Source organism: Oncorhynchus nerka, unplaced genomic scaffold, assembly GCF_034236695.1.
Source record: "Oncorhynchus nerka isolate Pitt River unplaced genomic scaffold, Oner_Uvic_2.0 unplaced_scaffold_3080, whole genome shotgun sequence".
Classification (NCBI taxonomy): Eukaryota; Metazoa; Chordata; class Actinopteri; order Salmoniformes; family Salmonidae; genus Oncorhynchus; species Oncorhynchus nerka.
This window is the reverse complement of record NW_027038219.1, coordinates 9,745-27,405: the sequence shown is the minus strand read 5'-3', so window position 1 is coordinate 27,405 and position 17,661 is coordinate 9,745. Positions and strand designations below refer to the sequence as shown.

At 41.7% G+C, this 17,661-nt stretch overlaps 1 protein-coding gene across 3 annotated transcripts; it reads right to left on the bottom strand.

Moving 5' to 3' along the window:
- Positions 1-1,156: 1,156 nt before the first annotated feature.
- Positions 1,157-13,693, bottom strand: LOC135566860 (butyrophilin subfamily 1 member A1-like). 3 transcript variants are annotated; one of them, XM_065014452.1, is made up of 11 exons: positions 13,608-13,693; positions 11,574-11,652; positions 9,153-9,515; positions 8,780-9,067; positions 8,334-8,444; positions 7,489-7,521; positions 7,138-7,164; positions 6,824-6,844; positions 5,964-5,990; positions 5,665-5,691; positions 1,157-2,885 (listed from the first exon to the last, which is right to left on the bottom strand). In XM_065014452.1, exons 2-11 carry the CDS (start codon positions 11,635-11,637, stop codon positions 2,350-2,352), a joined length of 1,497 nt encoding a protein of 498 aa, XP_064870524.1. In that variant the 5' UTR covers positions 11,638-11,652; positions 13,608-13,693; the 3' UTR covers positions 1,157-2,349. The 3 variants fall into 3 exon arrangements, with proteins under 3 accessions (XP_064870524.1, XP_064870525.1, XP_064870526.1); XM_065014454.1 differs by lacking the exon at positions 1,157-2,885 and adding an exon at positions 2,893-3,023; XM_065014453.1 differs by lacking the exon at positions 5,665-5,691.
- Positions 13,694-17,661: the final 3,968 nt, after the last annotated feature.

Here is a 17,661-nt window from a genome sequence, read left to right as displayed (position 1 = left end):
TTGAAAATTTGAAGATCTTTAAAACCTCTTGCTTCTACTCGGGGCGCTTGCGTCCCAACTAGAGCTCTGGAAATGCAAATGCGCTACGCTAAATGCTAATAGTATTAGTTAAAACTCAAAACGTTCATTAAAATACACATGCAGGGTATCGAATTAAAGCTACACTGGTTGTGAATCCAGGCAACGAGTCAGATTTTTTTTTTGAAAGCATGAGAAGCTATTATCTGATAGCATGTAACACCCCAAAAGACCCGCAGGGGACGTAAACAAAATAATTAGCATTTCTGCGTTACACAAACCGCACAATAAAATAGAAAACATTCATTACCTTTCACCATCTTCTTGTTGGCACTCCTAGATGTCCCATAAACACTATTTGGGTCTTTATTTCGATTAAATCGGTCCATATAAAGCCTAGATATCGTTATATGTAGACTGTGTGATAAACGAAAAAACATCGTTTCAAAACGTAACGTCATTTTTTAAAATTCAAAAAGTCGACGATAAACTTTCACAAAACACTTCGAAATAAGTTTGTAATGCAACTTTAGGTATTAGTAAACGTTAATAAGCGATAAAATTCATCAGGAGGCGATGTAAAGATCATTAGCTGTCCGTCTGGAAAATGTCCGGCTAGAAACTCAACGAAAATATCCGGTCCTAGACCTGAGGATATACGGTGCCCTGCATGTGTTTGACCAAGAAAAACTCAAGGGAAATGACAAGACTCTAGACACCGTGTGGAAGCTGTAGGTACTGCAACCTCAGTCAATTAATTGTGGTTCACGTTTATCAATGGGTTCAAGTAGCGCATGGATATATTTTCCCATTTTCAGTGATCAGTTTTTCCTGTGCTTTTCGATGTAAATGCCGTTCTGGTAAAGCCACAGCAGTGATTTAACCAGTTTTATAAACGTCTGAGTGTTTTCTATCCACACAGACTAAGCAAATGCATATACTATATTCCTGGCATGAGTAGCAGGGCGCTGAAATGTTGCGCGATTTTCAACAGAATGTTCAAAAAAGTAGAGGGTAGAAGCAACAGGTTAATATCAATAGCAGTCAATCATTAATCGTCACCTTACTCAGTCTCATTCGGATGGTCATAAAGTACTGCACGAACCCTGGCTAACAAGTGGAATTAGCAATACACACATTGGTGTAATTATTTATTTACTAAATACCGAAATAATCACACAGAATTACATATATATACACAGGATCGATCATACATCGATTACTAATCATGTCATGAAAATCCCCTAGTGGGCTAACCCAATATGACAGCTCGTTACACAAAAGAAGGGGGTTGGGTTTGAATGAAAGAGCGGGAAGATGGAGTGACAAAGGGATTGGGTCTCTATCGGACCTTGAAAAGCTATTCTACCGTAAATACAGAATCTTATTCATTCTAATAACCGCCCATTCGGAGAAGAAAAATGCAACATATATATTTACTCTGAGCTGCCCTTCGATAGATGGGTCGAAGATGGAAGACTGGTTTGCCCAACAGAGATCGTCATTGTCCTTTGAAGAATATTTCTGGTCGTAGTGTTGTAGAGCGGGTACGTTAAAGTACCCTGTCGTTCTTAGGAGATTGTCTGTCCTTTCCTAGTCCACATACGTTTACAGCTGCAGCTGATAACTCGAAGTCTAGGATGTATCTCTTCTTCAGTAAATAATCGTTCAATGTTCATACTAAGTTGCCATAATCAGCTTATGCTGGTCTAGTCGAAATACACCATTTCAGTGAGGTGATCATCACCTCCATATTGAAATTAGCCGTCATTGGGAACTAAGGTTAACTTCCGTCAACGGACTTTTGTACTGGGGGAGAGAAGGGCGTGTTTCATAGTTCTCAACCAATATCTGTTCACTTGGGCGTGGCCACTGAGTGAGCATAGTTTACTTATGAAAACAATTATCTCATTTAGAAGTTAAAATTACATTTCATATTTTCACAAATAGTTTCATATTTAATTCCATGTGAATCTGATAACTAGAATGTGTAGACTTTCCAAGATACAATTTATGTCATCCTATCATCAGATATAATGCCAGACAACAACTGATCTGACATCATATTCTTTAAGTACCAACGAACACTTTCAACTGGTTGAGAAAGGGAACTATTGTTCCATTCCCCTGCCTTTTGATATTACCATACTTTCTCTGTGGTAACACAGGGCTTTCCAAGAGTCCATTCTGTAGAGTGGAGAGAAAAAGGGGACAGGTATTTATGGGGGGGGGGTCATAAACCTCACCCAACAGGGCAAAGTCATGACAGTAACACACACACACACATACATACATACCACAACCAGTATTTCAATGTTTGATATAAAACAGTTAGTCAGTGACACCTACAGGAGTGATGACCTGTGGGGCTGAGTTACCAGTAGCACCAGAATAAAATAATGGATAGAGTTTCTCAGTGAAGGTGTAGCCAGTGAAGGAGTAGATATGAGACCTGGCCTCTACATTGTAGAATGAGACCTGACCCTTCTCATAATCCACAAACACCCCCACCTTCTGGGGCTTCTCTCTCAGGGAGAGGACGACAGAGGGGTCAGTGAAAGCCTTGTATTCTTCATACCTCAGCCAAACAGTCCAGCATCCATTCTCAGGTTTCAGGTAAATATACTTCTTCCTGTTGATGGACTCTCTGGCCACTCCTAAAGTCCACCCATTCTTCCCCTCCACCTGCACCTCGTAGTAGAATCTCCCTGAGGAGAAACCCTCCTTTCCCAGGACATAGGGAACAATATCAAACCTCTTTGGGTTATCAGGGAGATTCTGTTTTATGTCTCCATATCTAACTTGTTTCCTGTCTTCAGACAGGATGAGTCTGGGATGTGCTGTATCAGGATCTAGAGTCACATCCACTGTGGAGAGAAACACACACTTTATTAGAATAAACAAAATAAACATAACAATATGGCGGACTGCATTTTACTGCTCAGTACATTGCTCTGGGACACATGAATAGTGATGTGCTGTATCAGGGTCTAGAGTCACATCCACTGTGAAGTCAAAAATAAGAACATCAATATGTGGGAGGACATTTTACTGCAGGACTTACTGCACAGTACATTACTGTAGACATATGTAGCCTATAAGTTATTATTGATAACAGCATAAGTATACTGTAGATGTGAATGTGTGGTCATGTTATTTCAAGTAATACCAGTATGTGAATATATTAATATTCATGTGAAACTCTAGTAGGGCTGGGCAATATGGTCAAAATATCATATCACAATATTTAAAATAAATTGACGGAATGACAGTATTTTATGCTTTTGAATAATTAAAATCAGTTCCACAATGCCACGTAGGGCTGCACGATATGGGAAAACAATCTATGCTTTATTTTTAACCGAATGTTGCAATTGTGATTTGACTTGCGATTTAGAGCAAAATACTTTGGTGAACTGTTGGAATCAAGGAAATAAAATGATTATTCCAATTCAATAGTTTGAATATAATAGTGGCCACTTTAAATACAGTGTTTGACATGACAACAAATGAAAATGCCAGGGAGGAGTTATTGTGACACGGTAGGAACCAAAGTGTTGACAAATGTTTCCTAGGGGACTCTACAATCTTCGGATACATTGCATGTTTTTGTTAGCTACTTCATGTAGCATACATATTCTTGCTTTGCTTATTCTTCTTTGATTTAGAAGAAACTGTTGCGCAAAAAAACATGCAGATATACATTATTCCATGTGTTTTTCATAGTTGACGTCTTCACTATTATTCTACAATGTAGAAAATAGTACAAATAAAGAAAAACCCTGGAATGATTAGGTGTGTCCAAACTTTTGACTGGTACTGTAGTTCTACACCATTCCTGGGATTATCCGTCTGTATACATCAATGAGGTTGCTCTTGCTGCTGGTGAGTCTCTGATCCACCTCTACGCAGACGACACCATTCTGTATACTTCCGGCCCTTCTTTGGACACTGTTAACAACCCTCCAGGCAAGCTTCAATGCCATACAACTCTTCTTCCGTGGCCTCCAATTGCTCTTAAATACAAGTAAAACTAAATGCATGCTCTTCAACCGATCGCTACCTGCACCTACCCGCCTGTCCAACATCACTACTCTGGACGGCTCTGACTTAGAATACGTGGACAACTACAAATACTTAGGTGTCTGGTTAGACTGTAAACTCTCCTTCCAGACCCATGTCAAACATCTCCAATCCAAAGTTAAATCTAGAATTGGCTTCCTATTTCGCAACAAAGCATCCTTCACTCATGCTGCCAAACATACCCTTGTAAAACTGACCATCCTACCAATCCTCGACTTTGGCGATGTCATTTACAAAATAGCCTCCAATACCCTACTCAACAAATTGGATGCAGTCTATCACAGTGCAATCCGTTTTGTCACCAAAGCCCCATATACTACCCACCATTGCGACCTGTACGCTCTCGTTGGCTGGCCCTCGCTTCATACTCGTCGCCAAACCCACTGGCTCCATGTCATCTACAAGACCCTGCTAGGTAAAGTCCCCCCTTATCTCAGCTCGCTGGTCACCATAGCATCTCCCACCTGTAGCACACGCTCCAGCAGGTATATCTCTCTAGTCACCCCCAAAACCAATTATTTCTTTGGCCGCCTCTCCTTCCAGTTCTCTGCTGCCAATGACTGGAACGAACTACAAAAATCTCTGAAACACTTATCTCCCTCACTAGCTTTAAGCACCAACTGTCAGAGCAGCTCACAGATTACTGCACCTGTACATAGCCCACCTATAATTTAGACCAAACAACTACCTCTTTCCCAACTGTATTTAATTTATTTATTTTGCATATTCTTCCATTGCAAAACTACCATTCCAGTGTTTTACTTGCTATATTGTATTTACTTTGCCAACATGGCCTTTTTTGCCTTTACCTCCCTTCTCACCTCATTTGCTCACATTGTATATAGACTTGTTTATACTGTATGTTTGTTTTACTCCATGTGTAACTCTGTGTCGTTATATCTGTCGAACTGCTTTGCTTTATCTTGGCCAGGTCGCAATTGTAAATGAGAACTTGTTCTCAACTTGCCTACCTGGTTAAATAAAGGTGAAATAAATAAAAAATAAATACAGTAGCTAGTTACGTTTGCTCTGGCTTGTTACATTTATTAGCTAGCTAACGATTAGCGGCTAACAAGATTTAGGCCCAATTTGCTTAGAAAATACAAACTAGCTGTTTGCAGATGTAAGAAACAAACGTATAGTGTAATTATAGAACGCTAGTGGATTTATATTAATAAGAAGCAAAGTGAAAACAGCATCGTTGTCATTAACATTGTTGCACATACTGCATTGATGCGGAGACTGAATGCAGTTGTCTCTTGGTAAGAGGAACAACAAATGCGCTCCATGAGTGACAGGGGGCGGGGCTAGGTCTGTGTGGAATGCGGCATGGAGAGAGAGAGCGGAGAGAGATAACTCAAATAGCGAAGTAAAACTATAAAAATTGACGTAACACACGGCGTATCACATTTAACAAACCAAACAGTCAAATACCGTTATGGAAAGTAAAGTTTTAAAAACAAACCTTTTCGTGCATCAATACCAGAATATTGTAAAATACGGTATACCGCCCAGCCCTAAACTCTAGGTGGGTAGACTGGAGAGTACAACAAACACACTGACCTGCATGTTTTCTGATGGTTTCAAGTTCTACAATATAAACAGAGAGTATGTCAGAATTAGGGGATACCAGAAACTATGGTAATATAATATTACAGTAGAGTGTACTGTGTGGTGCCCTTGGAACACAATGACAAATCTCCTCTTAATCTCTAAACTTTATTGATGAGGTTTGGAACCAGAAACATATCCAAAGTGACATGGTGTAAAAATACATCCCTCTACCATAATATAGTATACCTTAAGCAACAGAAATATGATATGAAATATATTTTAAATACAATTCAGTATCATTCATTTACCTGGACAGCCCTTCATGTTTACTAAATCTGTGGGTAAATTAAACATAAAACAAATTATAATTCTTGCTAATTAAACATATTGAAATAAATTAATAAAACAATATCATTCTTTGTGTAAACATTTCCATCACAGTGAGTAAAAAATTATTCCAATACAGTGATATTTTACCACATAATTTTGACTCATCTTTGTGCTTATTTGCACAATGCAAATTGTAAGCCCTTGGAAATGGGCTCTCCAACCCTGTTCCTGGAGACCACTCTGTAGGTTTTTGCTCCAACCCTGAAGACCACCCTATAGGTTTTAACTCCAACCCTGTTCCTGGAGACCACCCTGTAGGTTTTTGCTCCAACCCTGAAGACCACCCTATAGGTTTTAACTCCAACCCTGTTCCTGGAGAACCACCTTGTAGGTTTTCGCTCCAACCCTGTTCCTGGAGAACCACCCTGTAGGTTTTTGCTCCAACCCTGTTCCTGAAGACCACCCTATAGGTTTTAACTCCAACCCTGTTCCTGGAGAACCACCTTGTAGGTTTTCGCTCCAACCCTGTTCCTGGAGAACCACCTTGTAGGTTTTCGCTCCAACCCTGTTCCTGGAGAACCACCCTGTAGGTTTTCGCTCCAACCCTGTTCCTGAAGACCACCCTATAGGTGTTCTCTCCAACCCTAATCTAGTGCACCTGATTCTAATAATTTGCTGGTTGATAAGTTGAATCAGGTTAGTTATAACTAAGGTTGGATTGAAAGCTACGGGACGGCAGCACTACAGGATCAGGGTTGGAGAACCCTGGCTTAGAATATACATGTATGTATTGTATATTGACCATAAGGGTCTAGTAATGCATCGTGCTCCTACTTACCCAGCTGATCAGCAAGTATCTCTGCAGACAAACAGATAAATTAAAGTCAAAGTAAAGCATTCTTAATGGTGAATAATTCATTCAACTCCTTGTGTGGCAGGGGGATGGGGACAGTAAAAACAATGTGATGAAAAGCATTCATGTCAAATATGTAAGGATTTTAAATCCATTAAACTAGCTGCTGTACGCTATCCATTTCTGTTACACATTCATGTAATGGGAATTATTTGTCTTCAATTGTTGTTTGGTATAACAATCAAATTGGGAGTAAAAAAATGACACATTGAAGCATAGGACTGTTGGACACAACTTACTCAGCTTACGAGTGATGAGATTTTTCTCTGCAGACATGAAAAGAGAACCGTTAGAGTGAACATCCTTAATGAACACATCTCACATCCATGAAGAAGACAAGTATTAAAATGGAAACATGACACAATGCACAGGACCAGGAGTGTCAAACTCATTCCATGGAGGGCCTGGTATCTGCTGGTTTTTGGTTGTTCCTTTCAATTAAGACCTAGACAACCAGGTGTGTGGCGTTCCTAACTAATCAGTGACCTTAATTAATCAATCAAGTACAAGGGAAGAGTGAAAACCCGCAGAGACTCGGCCCTCCATGGAATGAGTTTGACACGTGCATAGGACTGTTGGACACTACTTACTCAACTCAAGTCTGACTTCATCTTTAACTTGCTCTGCAGAAATAAAATAAAAAACAGAAAACATTGTTAATGAACACAGAACCACAGTGTTTTCTCTGACAAAGTTCCATTTCTGGAGGAGAAAATGACATGTTTGACAGTAAGACACTACTTAACTAGCTCTTGACTGTGTTCAGCTTTGGATACATCTACAGACATGACAATAGATAACAGTTAGAGGAAAAGTCCACAAAATGACCTACTCAAGATGTTTTCTGACAAAGTTATTTCCATGAAGGAAGAAGTTACACTGATGTAGTTCAGGTAAACCATGCACTGAGATTTAAATAAACCTTATATTAAAACATCTAGTATTTTTGTGGAGAAAGTTGTTTTAAATAGAAATGTTTGCCCTATACTGTGAACTGAATTTTATTTTATACAAATCCTTAAATACACCTGTACAGTATCTGACCAATGTCTGCTTTTTACTTCTAAAGGTCAAACAGGGGGGGCTTATATTTGTCCTGTTTCACTGTATATACAAGTGGTTAACTTATACGAGAGTGAGTTGTGAAGTGGAACTGTGTTTATTTGCATATCCCAACTCCCCATGAGAGTGTGGTCACTACCAGGGATCAGCCATTATTGACGGCGACCCTGGAGTAATGAGGGTTATGTGCCTTGCTCAAGGGTAGATTAACTGATCTTTTTCACCTTGTCTGCTCGGGGAATTGAACTAGCAAGCATTCGGTTCTAGTTCCCAACTCCTTGTGTATGTCACTGTAAACTGCACTGTAAAACATTTACATTAAGTAAAATAAACCCTTTAATAAGTTTTCTATGACTGTAGTCATTGTACAAACTTTTCCGCCACCAGACACTGAAAGCTGATATGGCCACAAGGACAATGACCAGAGAGACAATCACTGCAAGGGCCACTTTCCATATTTCTGTGTGAACAAGGATCAGCTCGCCTGCAAGACACAAATCAACTGAGATCAGTGACATGTAACCAACGCTACCAAATGATGATATTAAAGGGACATTTCGCTCATAAAGAATGTTTTGTCAGACGCTTACAGACCTCAAATGAAACCACGTCCCATGACATCAGCTGTGTAGCTCCAGCAATATGCCTCAATGCCAAATTAATGGAAAAGATGACCATCATCTAATTTCCTGGTTTAATGTTGTGTTTATCTTTTCCATTCATTTGAGGTGGAGGCATATAGCTGGATCTACAAAACCAACGGGTTTCATCTTGACATTACAATACTTTAGAGTTCTAAACAATAATGATGTTACTCACTAGGGATGTGAAACTCTGTCTCCATCTTAATCCCATCATGTTGCTGCCTCTGTCTTAGTCTACAGGTAAAGCGGTTGATGTCAGTCTCCTTTATGATGGTCTTTAGTTTGACTACGTAGAATCCCTCATAGTCCCTGTCTGTCTCTGACGGTCCAGCAGACAGAGTGACCCCTTCACTGTCCAGCCACTCCAACTCAGGCTCAGGGAACCAGCCTTTAGTTACACACAGCAGAGCCATCCCTCCTTCTTTCTGTCCCTCAATGGAAACCTCTGGCTTGGATCCTATAGCTACAGACACAAAGGGAGACTGGAGATGAAGTACTACTGAGATTGGGAGGAACATCACATGGGTTGTTGTATTTAAGAAATGTACCTCTGACGTAGACTTGAATGGTGGCATCATCATAATGTGTCTTAGACTCAACAAGACATTTATAATGTCCATCATCAGTGCCTTGTACCCTGGTCAGTTTCAAAGAGGTGTTGCCCTTCTTCAGTTCCTCTTTAAACAATGATGTCCTTCCCCTGTAGGAGTGGATCTGATCATGGTTTTTGTCTCTGCCATCTTGGTAGAGATGGACTCTAATGTTTGACTGAGTGTCTGGGAGGTTGACTCTGAACCAGTCAACTCTCATCTCCTCAACGCTGATGTTGGGTTTTATGTAACAGGGCAGAATGATGTCATCACCAGCCACAGCAACAATGGCACGAGTCGGACCAAGAACCTCAAACCTTTCTGGAGAGAGAATCAACCATTCAGATTGTACAAGCCTCACTAAAGACACATGTTGGTGCAAGTCATACTCAGGTACTAATGTGCCACAACAACTATCATGTACAGTTGAAGTCGGAAGTTTACATATACTTAGGTTGAAGTCATTAAAACTAGTTTTTCAACCACTCCACAAATTTCTTGTTAACAAACTATAGTTTTGGCAAGTTGGTCAGGACATCTACTTTGTTCATGACACAAGTCATTTTTCCAACAATTGTTTACAAACAGATTATTCACTTATAATTCACTGTATCACAATTCCAGTGGGTCAGAAGTTTACATACACTAAGTTGACTGTGCCTTTAAACAGCTTTGAAAATTCCAGAAAATTATGTCATGGCTTTAGAAGCTTCTGATAGGCTAATTGACATAATTTGAGTCAATTTGAGGTGTACCTGTGGATGTATTTCAAGGCCTACCTTCAAACTTTGCTTGACATCATGGGGAAATCAAAAGAAATCAGCCAAGACCTCAGAAAAAAGAATTGTAGACCTCCACAAGTCTGGTTCATCCTTGGGAGCATTTTCCAAACACCTGAAGGTACCACGTTCATTTGTACAAACAATAGTACGCAAGTATAAACACCATGGGACCACGCAGCCATCATACCGCTCAGGAAGGAGCTGAGTTCTGTTTCCTAGAGATGAACGTACTTTGGTGTGAAAAGTGCTAATCAATCCCAGAACAACAGCAAAGGACATTGTGAAGATGCTGGAGGAAACAAGTACAAATGTATCTATATCCACAGTAAAATGAGTCCTATATCGACATAACCTGAATGGCTGCTCCAAAACCGCCATTAAAAAAAGCCAGACTACGGTTTGCAACTGCACATGGGGACAAAGATCGTACTTATGGAGAAATGTCCTCTGGTCTGATGAAACAAAAATAGAACTGTTTGGCCATAATGACCATCATTATGTTTGGAGGAAAAAGGGGGAGGCTTGCAAGCCGAAGAACACCATCGCAACCGTGAAGCACGGGGGTGGCAGCATTATGTTGTGGGGGTGCTTTGCTGCAGGAGGGACTGGTGCACTTCACAAAATAGATGGCATCACGAGGTAGGAAAATTATGTGGATATATTCAGGCAACATCAGTCAGGAAGTTCAAGTTTGGTCGCAAATAGGTCTTCCAAATGGTCAGAATGGGCAGAATTGAAAAAGCGTGTGAGCAAGGATGCCAACAAAGCTGACTCAGTTATATCAGCTCTGTCAGGAGGAATGGGCCAAAATTCACTCAACTTATTGTGGGAAGCTTGTGGAAGGCTACCCGAAACATTTGACCCAAGTTTAAAAAAATTAAAGGCAATGCTACCGAATACTAATTGAGTGTATGTAAACTTCTGACCTTGTCACGGCTGGCTGAAGGACTGGACCAAGGTGCAGCATGGTAAGCGTACATTTTCTTTTTATTAAAAATTATGCCGACAAAACAATGACCAAAACCAAACCGTGACGCTTTGGGCTATGTGCCCTGAACAAAGTCAAAGTTAACTTCCCACAAAACAGGTGGGGGAAAAGGGTACCTAAGTATGGTTCTCAGAGACAACGATAGACAGCTGTCCCTGATTGAGAACCATACCAGGCCAAGACATAGAAATACAAAACATAGAAAAAAGGACATAGAATGCCCACCCTAGTCACACCCTTGTCTAACCAAAATAGAGAATAAAAAGCCTCTCTATAGCCAGGACGTGACAGACCCACTGGGAATGTGGTGAAAGAAATAAAAGCTGAAATCAATCATTTTCTCTACTATTATTCTGACATTTCAAATTCTTAAAATAAAGTTTGTGTTCCTAACTGACCTAAGACAGGGAATTTTTTACTAGGATTACATTTCAGGAATTGTGAAAAGCTGAGTTTAAATGTATTTTTCTGAGGTGTATGTAAACTTCCGACTTCAACTGTATATCATCATATACACGTACGTGATGGCCAGGAGTATATCACACACAGACACACACACACATATACACACAACCACAAACACAATGAGAGAATGTGAGGGTACTGTACCAGAGTCTGCTCTTTGCAGGAGAAGCAGGAGAGTCACACACCAACAACCTGTCCCAGTAATCATGATGACCTCTTTACCCTGAGATCAAAGACAGACAGACTGTCATGTCAAACTTTATCACAATACAGTTTAAAGTATGTCATCTTGTGGCACAGACTGGGCTGGAGTGAGAGAGTAACATTTGAAAGTTCAGATTGGGTTGGGACAATGTATCCATGCAAACATAAAGGGAGAAAGGAACAAAGATCAACTGAAACTCTACTCTGCCTGTTATTCAAGTTTACAGTCAATTCTTAACTTTCACTTTGCACGCAGAACAACTGAGAAGGACCTAGTTTCTAGATTAACTTTGGGGAAAGGCAGGAAGAATTAGGAATAAAATAACATGGTTCCACTGCAAGGCAGGAAGGGGGTGTAAACTTTAGTCACAGATGAAAGGGGATCAAATAGGTCCTATTGGGTAAAAATCTGAAGCCTCTGGTGCAGACTTCCACTAACCACCAAATATGGTGATGAGAGGAAGTCAAGTTGAAGGCATGTCCTAAAATTAGCAAATAGGATCTCACTAGCTTGTACTTGGCTCTACCCACCAACTTGCCCGTTCTGCCCACTGTGCTTTATTGGCTCCCAATGTAAACAACACTGCTTTTCTATCTTGGGTTAGTTATCATAATCTTTGCTTTTGTCTCCAAAAGTGAAAGTGAAACCTCTTAGCTACCCTGATCTATCACATTGACTTTAAGTTGACACTAGAGGGCAGTATTTTTTTCATAATGTGGTACTGACTACTACCAAGTGGCGGCTACTGGTACTACAGAAAATGACAGAAAATGATTAATTATATTTCTATGCATATCCTGCTGAGACCCGGAGAAAATCAAATCAAATCAAATGTATTTATATAGCCCTTCGTACATCAGCTGATATCTCAAAGTGCTGTACAGAAACCCAGCCTAAAACCCCAAACAGCAAGCAATGCAGGTGTAGAAAAATATATATAAAAAAATACATAACATAAGTGCTTTTGTGATGAAGAAAAAAACACAAATGTTTTTACTGTATGTTTTATTGTACATGCAAAATTGTCCTTTGTAGTGGTCATTAGGACAGAAATATGAACAAATAACATTACAGGTAGAGTAAGTGTAAACATAATTGCAGCATCAGGATGTACTCTACAGAGGACATTTCTTGATTTGCTCTTATTTAGCTCTTATTTAATGTGAAAATATTACACATTCCTGACAACTTACTTAAATATTCCTGAGATATTCACTTACTAGAAACTATTTGAATATCAAACTCACAAAAATGATAATGAATAACTACATACACTTTTCAAATGTCCATAATGTGCTTATTTTGATGGCAGACATTTTTTTAAAGAACCAGGAAGATAAAGTTGTCACGGTCACATCTCCACACTTAATAAGGTGGTTTGTATGGCCTTAGAAATACTGACCAAGAACGGATGTCTACTAGAGAGGACCAAATTAATTGCTGGGTCTCAGGAGCTTATATCAAAGACCTCAACATTTGAAACTTCCTGGTAGAGAACAGTGCTCTACATCATGGTGCTATGTGATCTGGTCAAAGCAGTGGACTATATTATGAGGTGTAGTATGGTATAGTTTAAGATTAACCCTCAGAGTTCCACCATACCAGTCTCAGAGCAGTGCAGTTTACGGTATGTGTATGTGTATGTGTTGACCATGGGGGTGATATGAGGCTATGTCCCTAATGGCATCTTATTCCCTAGCCTATATATTCTACTACTTTTGATAAGGGCCAATAGGGATCTGTGTAGTAAACTGTATAGGGAATAGGGTGCCATTTGGGACACAAACTGAGTGCTGAGACAGACAAGTAAAAGGAACAGGAAACATATTGTATTAAGTATGTAAAACATGATTAAAATACATATATCGTACTACATATAAAGTATTGTACTGCGGCACCTAGAGCAACATTTGAAACATGTATCGCTATAACTCCATAATCATAAGACATACATTACGTATCATAATACTTACAATTAGATGCTCTCAGATCACAATGAGAAAGGTTTGATGGTTTCAATATCGTCAGGAAACAGGAAGGAAGTTGTGCACCTACTGCAAGGCAGGGCAATGATGAACCACCATGTGTTAGTAGGCAGCATGGTTCAGTGAGAATAGAACGTTTTGAGGTAGAACTACCAGTGTGTGAAACTTGCATTGAGGATTCTTTAAAATGCCAGCATGTCATACTCATTTAGTTTTCTTTTATATACAGTAGTATGATTTATTACCTTTATTTAACCAGGCAAGTCAGTTAAGAACAAATTCTTATTTACAATGACCGCCTACCCCAGCCAAACCTGAACAATGCTGGGCCAATGATCCACCGCCTTATGGGACTCCCAATCACAGCCAGATATGATACATCCTGGATTTGAACCAGGAACTATACTGATGCCTCTTGCACTGAGATGCTGTGCTTTAGACCGCTGTGCCACTCAGGAGCCCACAGCATACATACAGCATGCAGACTTTCACTGAGTGACTCATGCTCCGTACCTCATCCATACTGAATGTCCCATATTGACAGTGTCAGTTCCATACTATGTGGACTGCTGACTTGGACTACAGGAGAACCAGGGCCTTCTGACACTGATATAAAGCACACTAGAGGGCAGTAGATACACACTGATCACAGGGACGTGGTAGCTAAGCTTTGATAGTATGGTGCTGTAGAGAGGAAGAGCATTATCATGTTGGGAACCAGTCCTCTTCTACCATCTCTTCTCATCTACCTTCTCCTCTCATCTACCTCCTGCTCCTCATCTGCCTCCTGCTCCTCATCTGCCTCCTGCTCCTCATCTACCTCCTGCTCCTCATCTACCTCCTGCTCCTCATCTGCCTCCTGCTCCTCATCTGCCTCCTGCTCCTCATCTGCCTCCTGCTCCTCATCTACCTCCTGCTCCTCATCTGCCTCCTGCTCCTCATCTGCCTCCTGCTCCTCATCTACCTCCTGCTCCTCATCTGCCTCCTGCTCCTCATCTACCTCCTGCTCCTCATCTGCCTCCTGCTCCTCATCTACCTCCTGCTCCTCATCTGCCTCCTGCTCCTCATCTGCCTCCTGCTCCTCATCTGCCTCCTGCTCCTCATCTGCCTTCGGCTCCTCATCTACCTCCTGCTCCTCATCTAACTCCTGCTGGACTTCCTGACCGGCCGCCCCCAGGTGGTGAGGGTAGGCAGCAACACATCTGCCATGCTGATCCTCAAAACTGGAGCCCCCCAGGGGTGCGTGCTCAGTCCCCTCCTGTACTCCCTGTTCACCTACGACTGCATGGCCAGGCACGACTCCAACGCCATCATTAAGTTTTCAGACGACACAACAGTGGTAGCCCTGATCACTGACAACAACAAGACAGCCTATAGGGAGGAGTTCAGAGACTTGGACAGTTCTCAACAGTTTTTACCCCCAAGCCATAAGACTCCTGAACAGGTAATCAAATGGCTACCCGGACTATTTACATTGTGTGCCCCCTCCTCGAATCCAAGATGGCGTAGCAGTTGGACGTCGTGTCATGTCCCTTGTATATATCGTTTTTTTAAACATATTTTTCTTTGCATATCTTTTAAAACATTTTGCTAAACCTCAAGTTCAAAATACTCTCCTGCAACCCGCCTCACCCAATGTAGCGCGGATCTGCTTTTTTTTCTAAAGTACTTATATTTACTTCGGATCCGGAACCCCTCAACTGAAGCTAGCCAGCTAACTACCAGCAAACCATTGCTAGCGGTCATCAGCTAACTGGTCATCAGCTAACCTTTAGCTCGGAAAGCTCTCGCCAGTTCGAACAACGCGACTCTAACCAGAGCATAACGGGCCTATTATTTTTATTTTTATTTTTTATCCCCGGATTCCCACCGCAAACGGAACATTTTCAGCTGGATCTTCACAACTAGCTAACTAGCTAACCGCAACCCCGGATGATTACTCCTGGCTAGCGTTTCCATCCACTTAGCTTGAAGCTAGCCCGGCCAGAGCTCCTGTGCTACCACCGAAGCATACTCCTGGGCTACAATATCCGGACCCACGACCGGTCTATCGATGTCACCGCATGAAGAGGCATAAACAGACTCACCCCATCGCGACGTCCCCCAAAGACTAACTTTCTAGCCCTTGCTATCTGCTTGCTTGCTAATTCGGCCTGCTAACTGCTAGCTTGTTTAGCCCCGGTCCGCTAACTGCAACCTTGCTCAGCCCCGGCATACTAACTGTTAGCTTGTTAGCACAGGCCTGCTAACTGTCTGAATCACCGCGTCCCCAGCCAGCCCAACCACTCACTGGACCCATATTTACTTTCAATCGCTTTTCGATTTTTAATTCGATTATACCTTCCGGTAACCTGCCTCATCCAATGTGATACGGAATCTCTATTATTTTTAATTTTTAGAACACATTCAAGAACCTCCAGAAGCTAACCAGCTAACTAGCTACAAGCTATTTAGTCATTGTTAGCCACTGCTAGCGGCTTTACCTTCTGCACAGACAGACAGTTTTTTTTCTACCTGGATAATACTCGCCAGTCCCATCCACCGCTGCCCCCTGGACACTGATCACTTGGCTACATAGCTGATGCATGCTGGACTGTCCATTAATCACGGTACTCCATTCTGCTTGTTTATGTTTTATCTGTCGGCCCCAGACGCACTCAGGCTCTGTGTGTAGTTAATCCGACCCTCCCTGCCTAGTCAACGCCATTTTACCTGCTGTTGTTGTGCTAGCTGATTAGCTGTTGTTGTCTCACCTACTGTTTAGCTAGCTCTCCCAATTCAACACCTGTGATTACTGTATGCCTCGCTGTATGTCTCTCTCAAATGTCAATATGCCTTGTATACTGTTGTTCAGGTTAGTTATCATTGTTTTAGTTTACAAGAGAGCCCCTAGTTCCACTCTTCATACCCCTGATACCTCCTTTGTCCCACCTCCCACACATGCGGTGACCTCACCCATTACAACCAGCATGTCCAGAGATACAACCTCTCTCATCATCACCCAGTGCCTGGGCTTACCTCCGCTGTACCCGCACCCCACCATACCCCTGTCTGCGCATTATGCCCTGAATATATTCTAGCATGCCCAGAAATCTGCTCCTTTTACTCTCTGTCCCCAACCCTCATACTACTCCTCCTCTGTTCCGCGGGTGATGTGGAGGTAAACCCAGGTCCTGCATGTCCCCAGGCACCCTCATTTGTTGACTTCTGTGATCGAAAAAGCCTTGGTTTCATGCATGTCAACATCAGAAGCCTCCTCCCTAAGTTTGTTTTACTCACTGTTTTAGCACACTCTGCTAACCCTGATGTCCTTGCCATGTCTGAATCCTGGCTCAGGAAGGCCACCAAAAATTCTGAGATTTCCATACCCAACTATAACATTTTCCGTCAAGATAGAACCGCCAAAGGGGGAGGAGTTGCAGTCTACTGCAGAGATAGCCTGCAAAGTAATGTCATACTTTCCAGGTCCATAGCCAAACAGTTCGAACTACTAATTTAAAAAATTACTCTCTCCAGAAATAAGTCTCTCACTGTTGCCGCCTGCTACCGACCCTCCTCAGCTCCCAGCTGTGCCCTGGACACCATTTGTGAATTGATCGCCCCCCATCTAGCTTCAGAGTTTGTTCTGTTAGGTGACCAAAACTGGGATATGCTTAACACCCCGGCAGTCCTACAATCTAAGCTAGATGCCCTCAATCTCACACAAATCATCAAGGAACCCACCAGGTACAACCCTAAATCTGTAAACAAGGGCACCCTCATAGATGTCATCCTGACCAACTGGCCCTCCAAATACACCTCCGCTGTCTTCAACCAGGATCTCAGCGATCACTGCCTCATTGCCTGTATCCGCTACGGAGCAGCAGTCAAACGACCACCCCTCATCACTGTCAAACGCTCCCTAAAACACTTCTGTGAGCAGGCCTTTCTAATCGACCTGGCCCGGGTATCCTGGAAGGACATTGACCTCATCCCGTCAGTTGAGGATGCCTGGTCATTCTTTAAAGGTTCCTCACCATTTTAGATAAGCATGCTCCGTTCA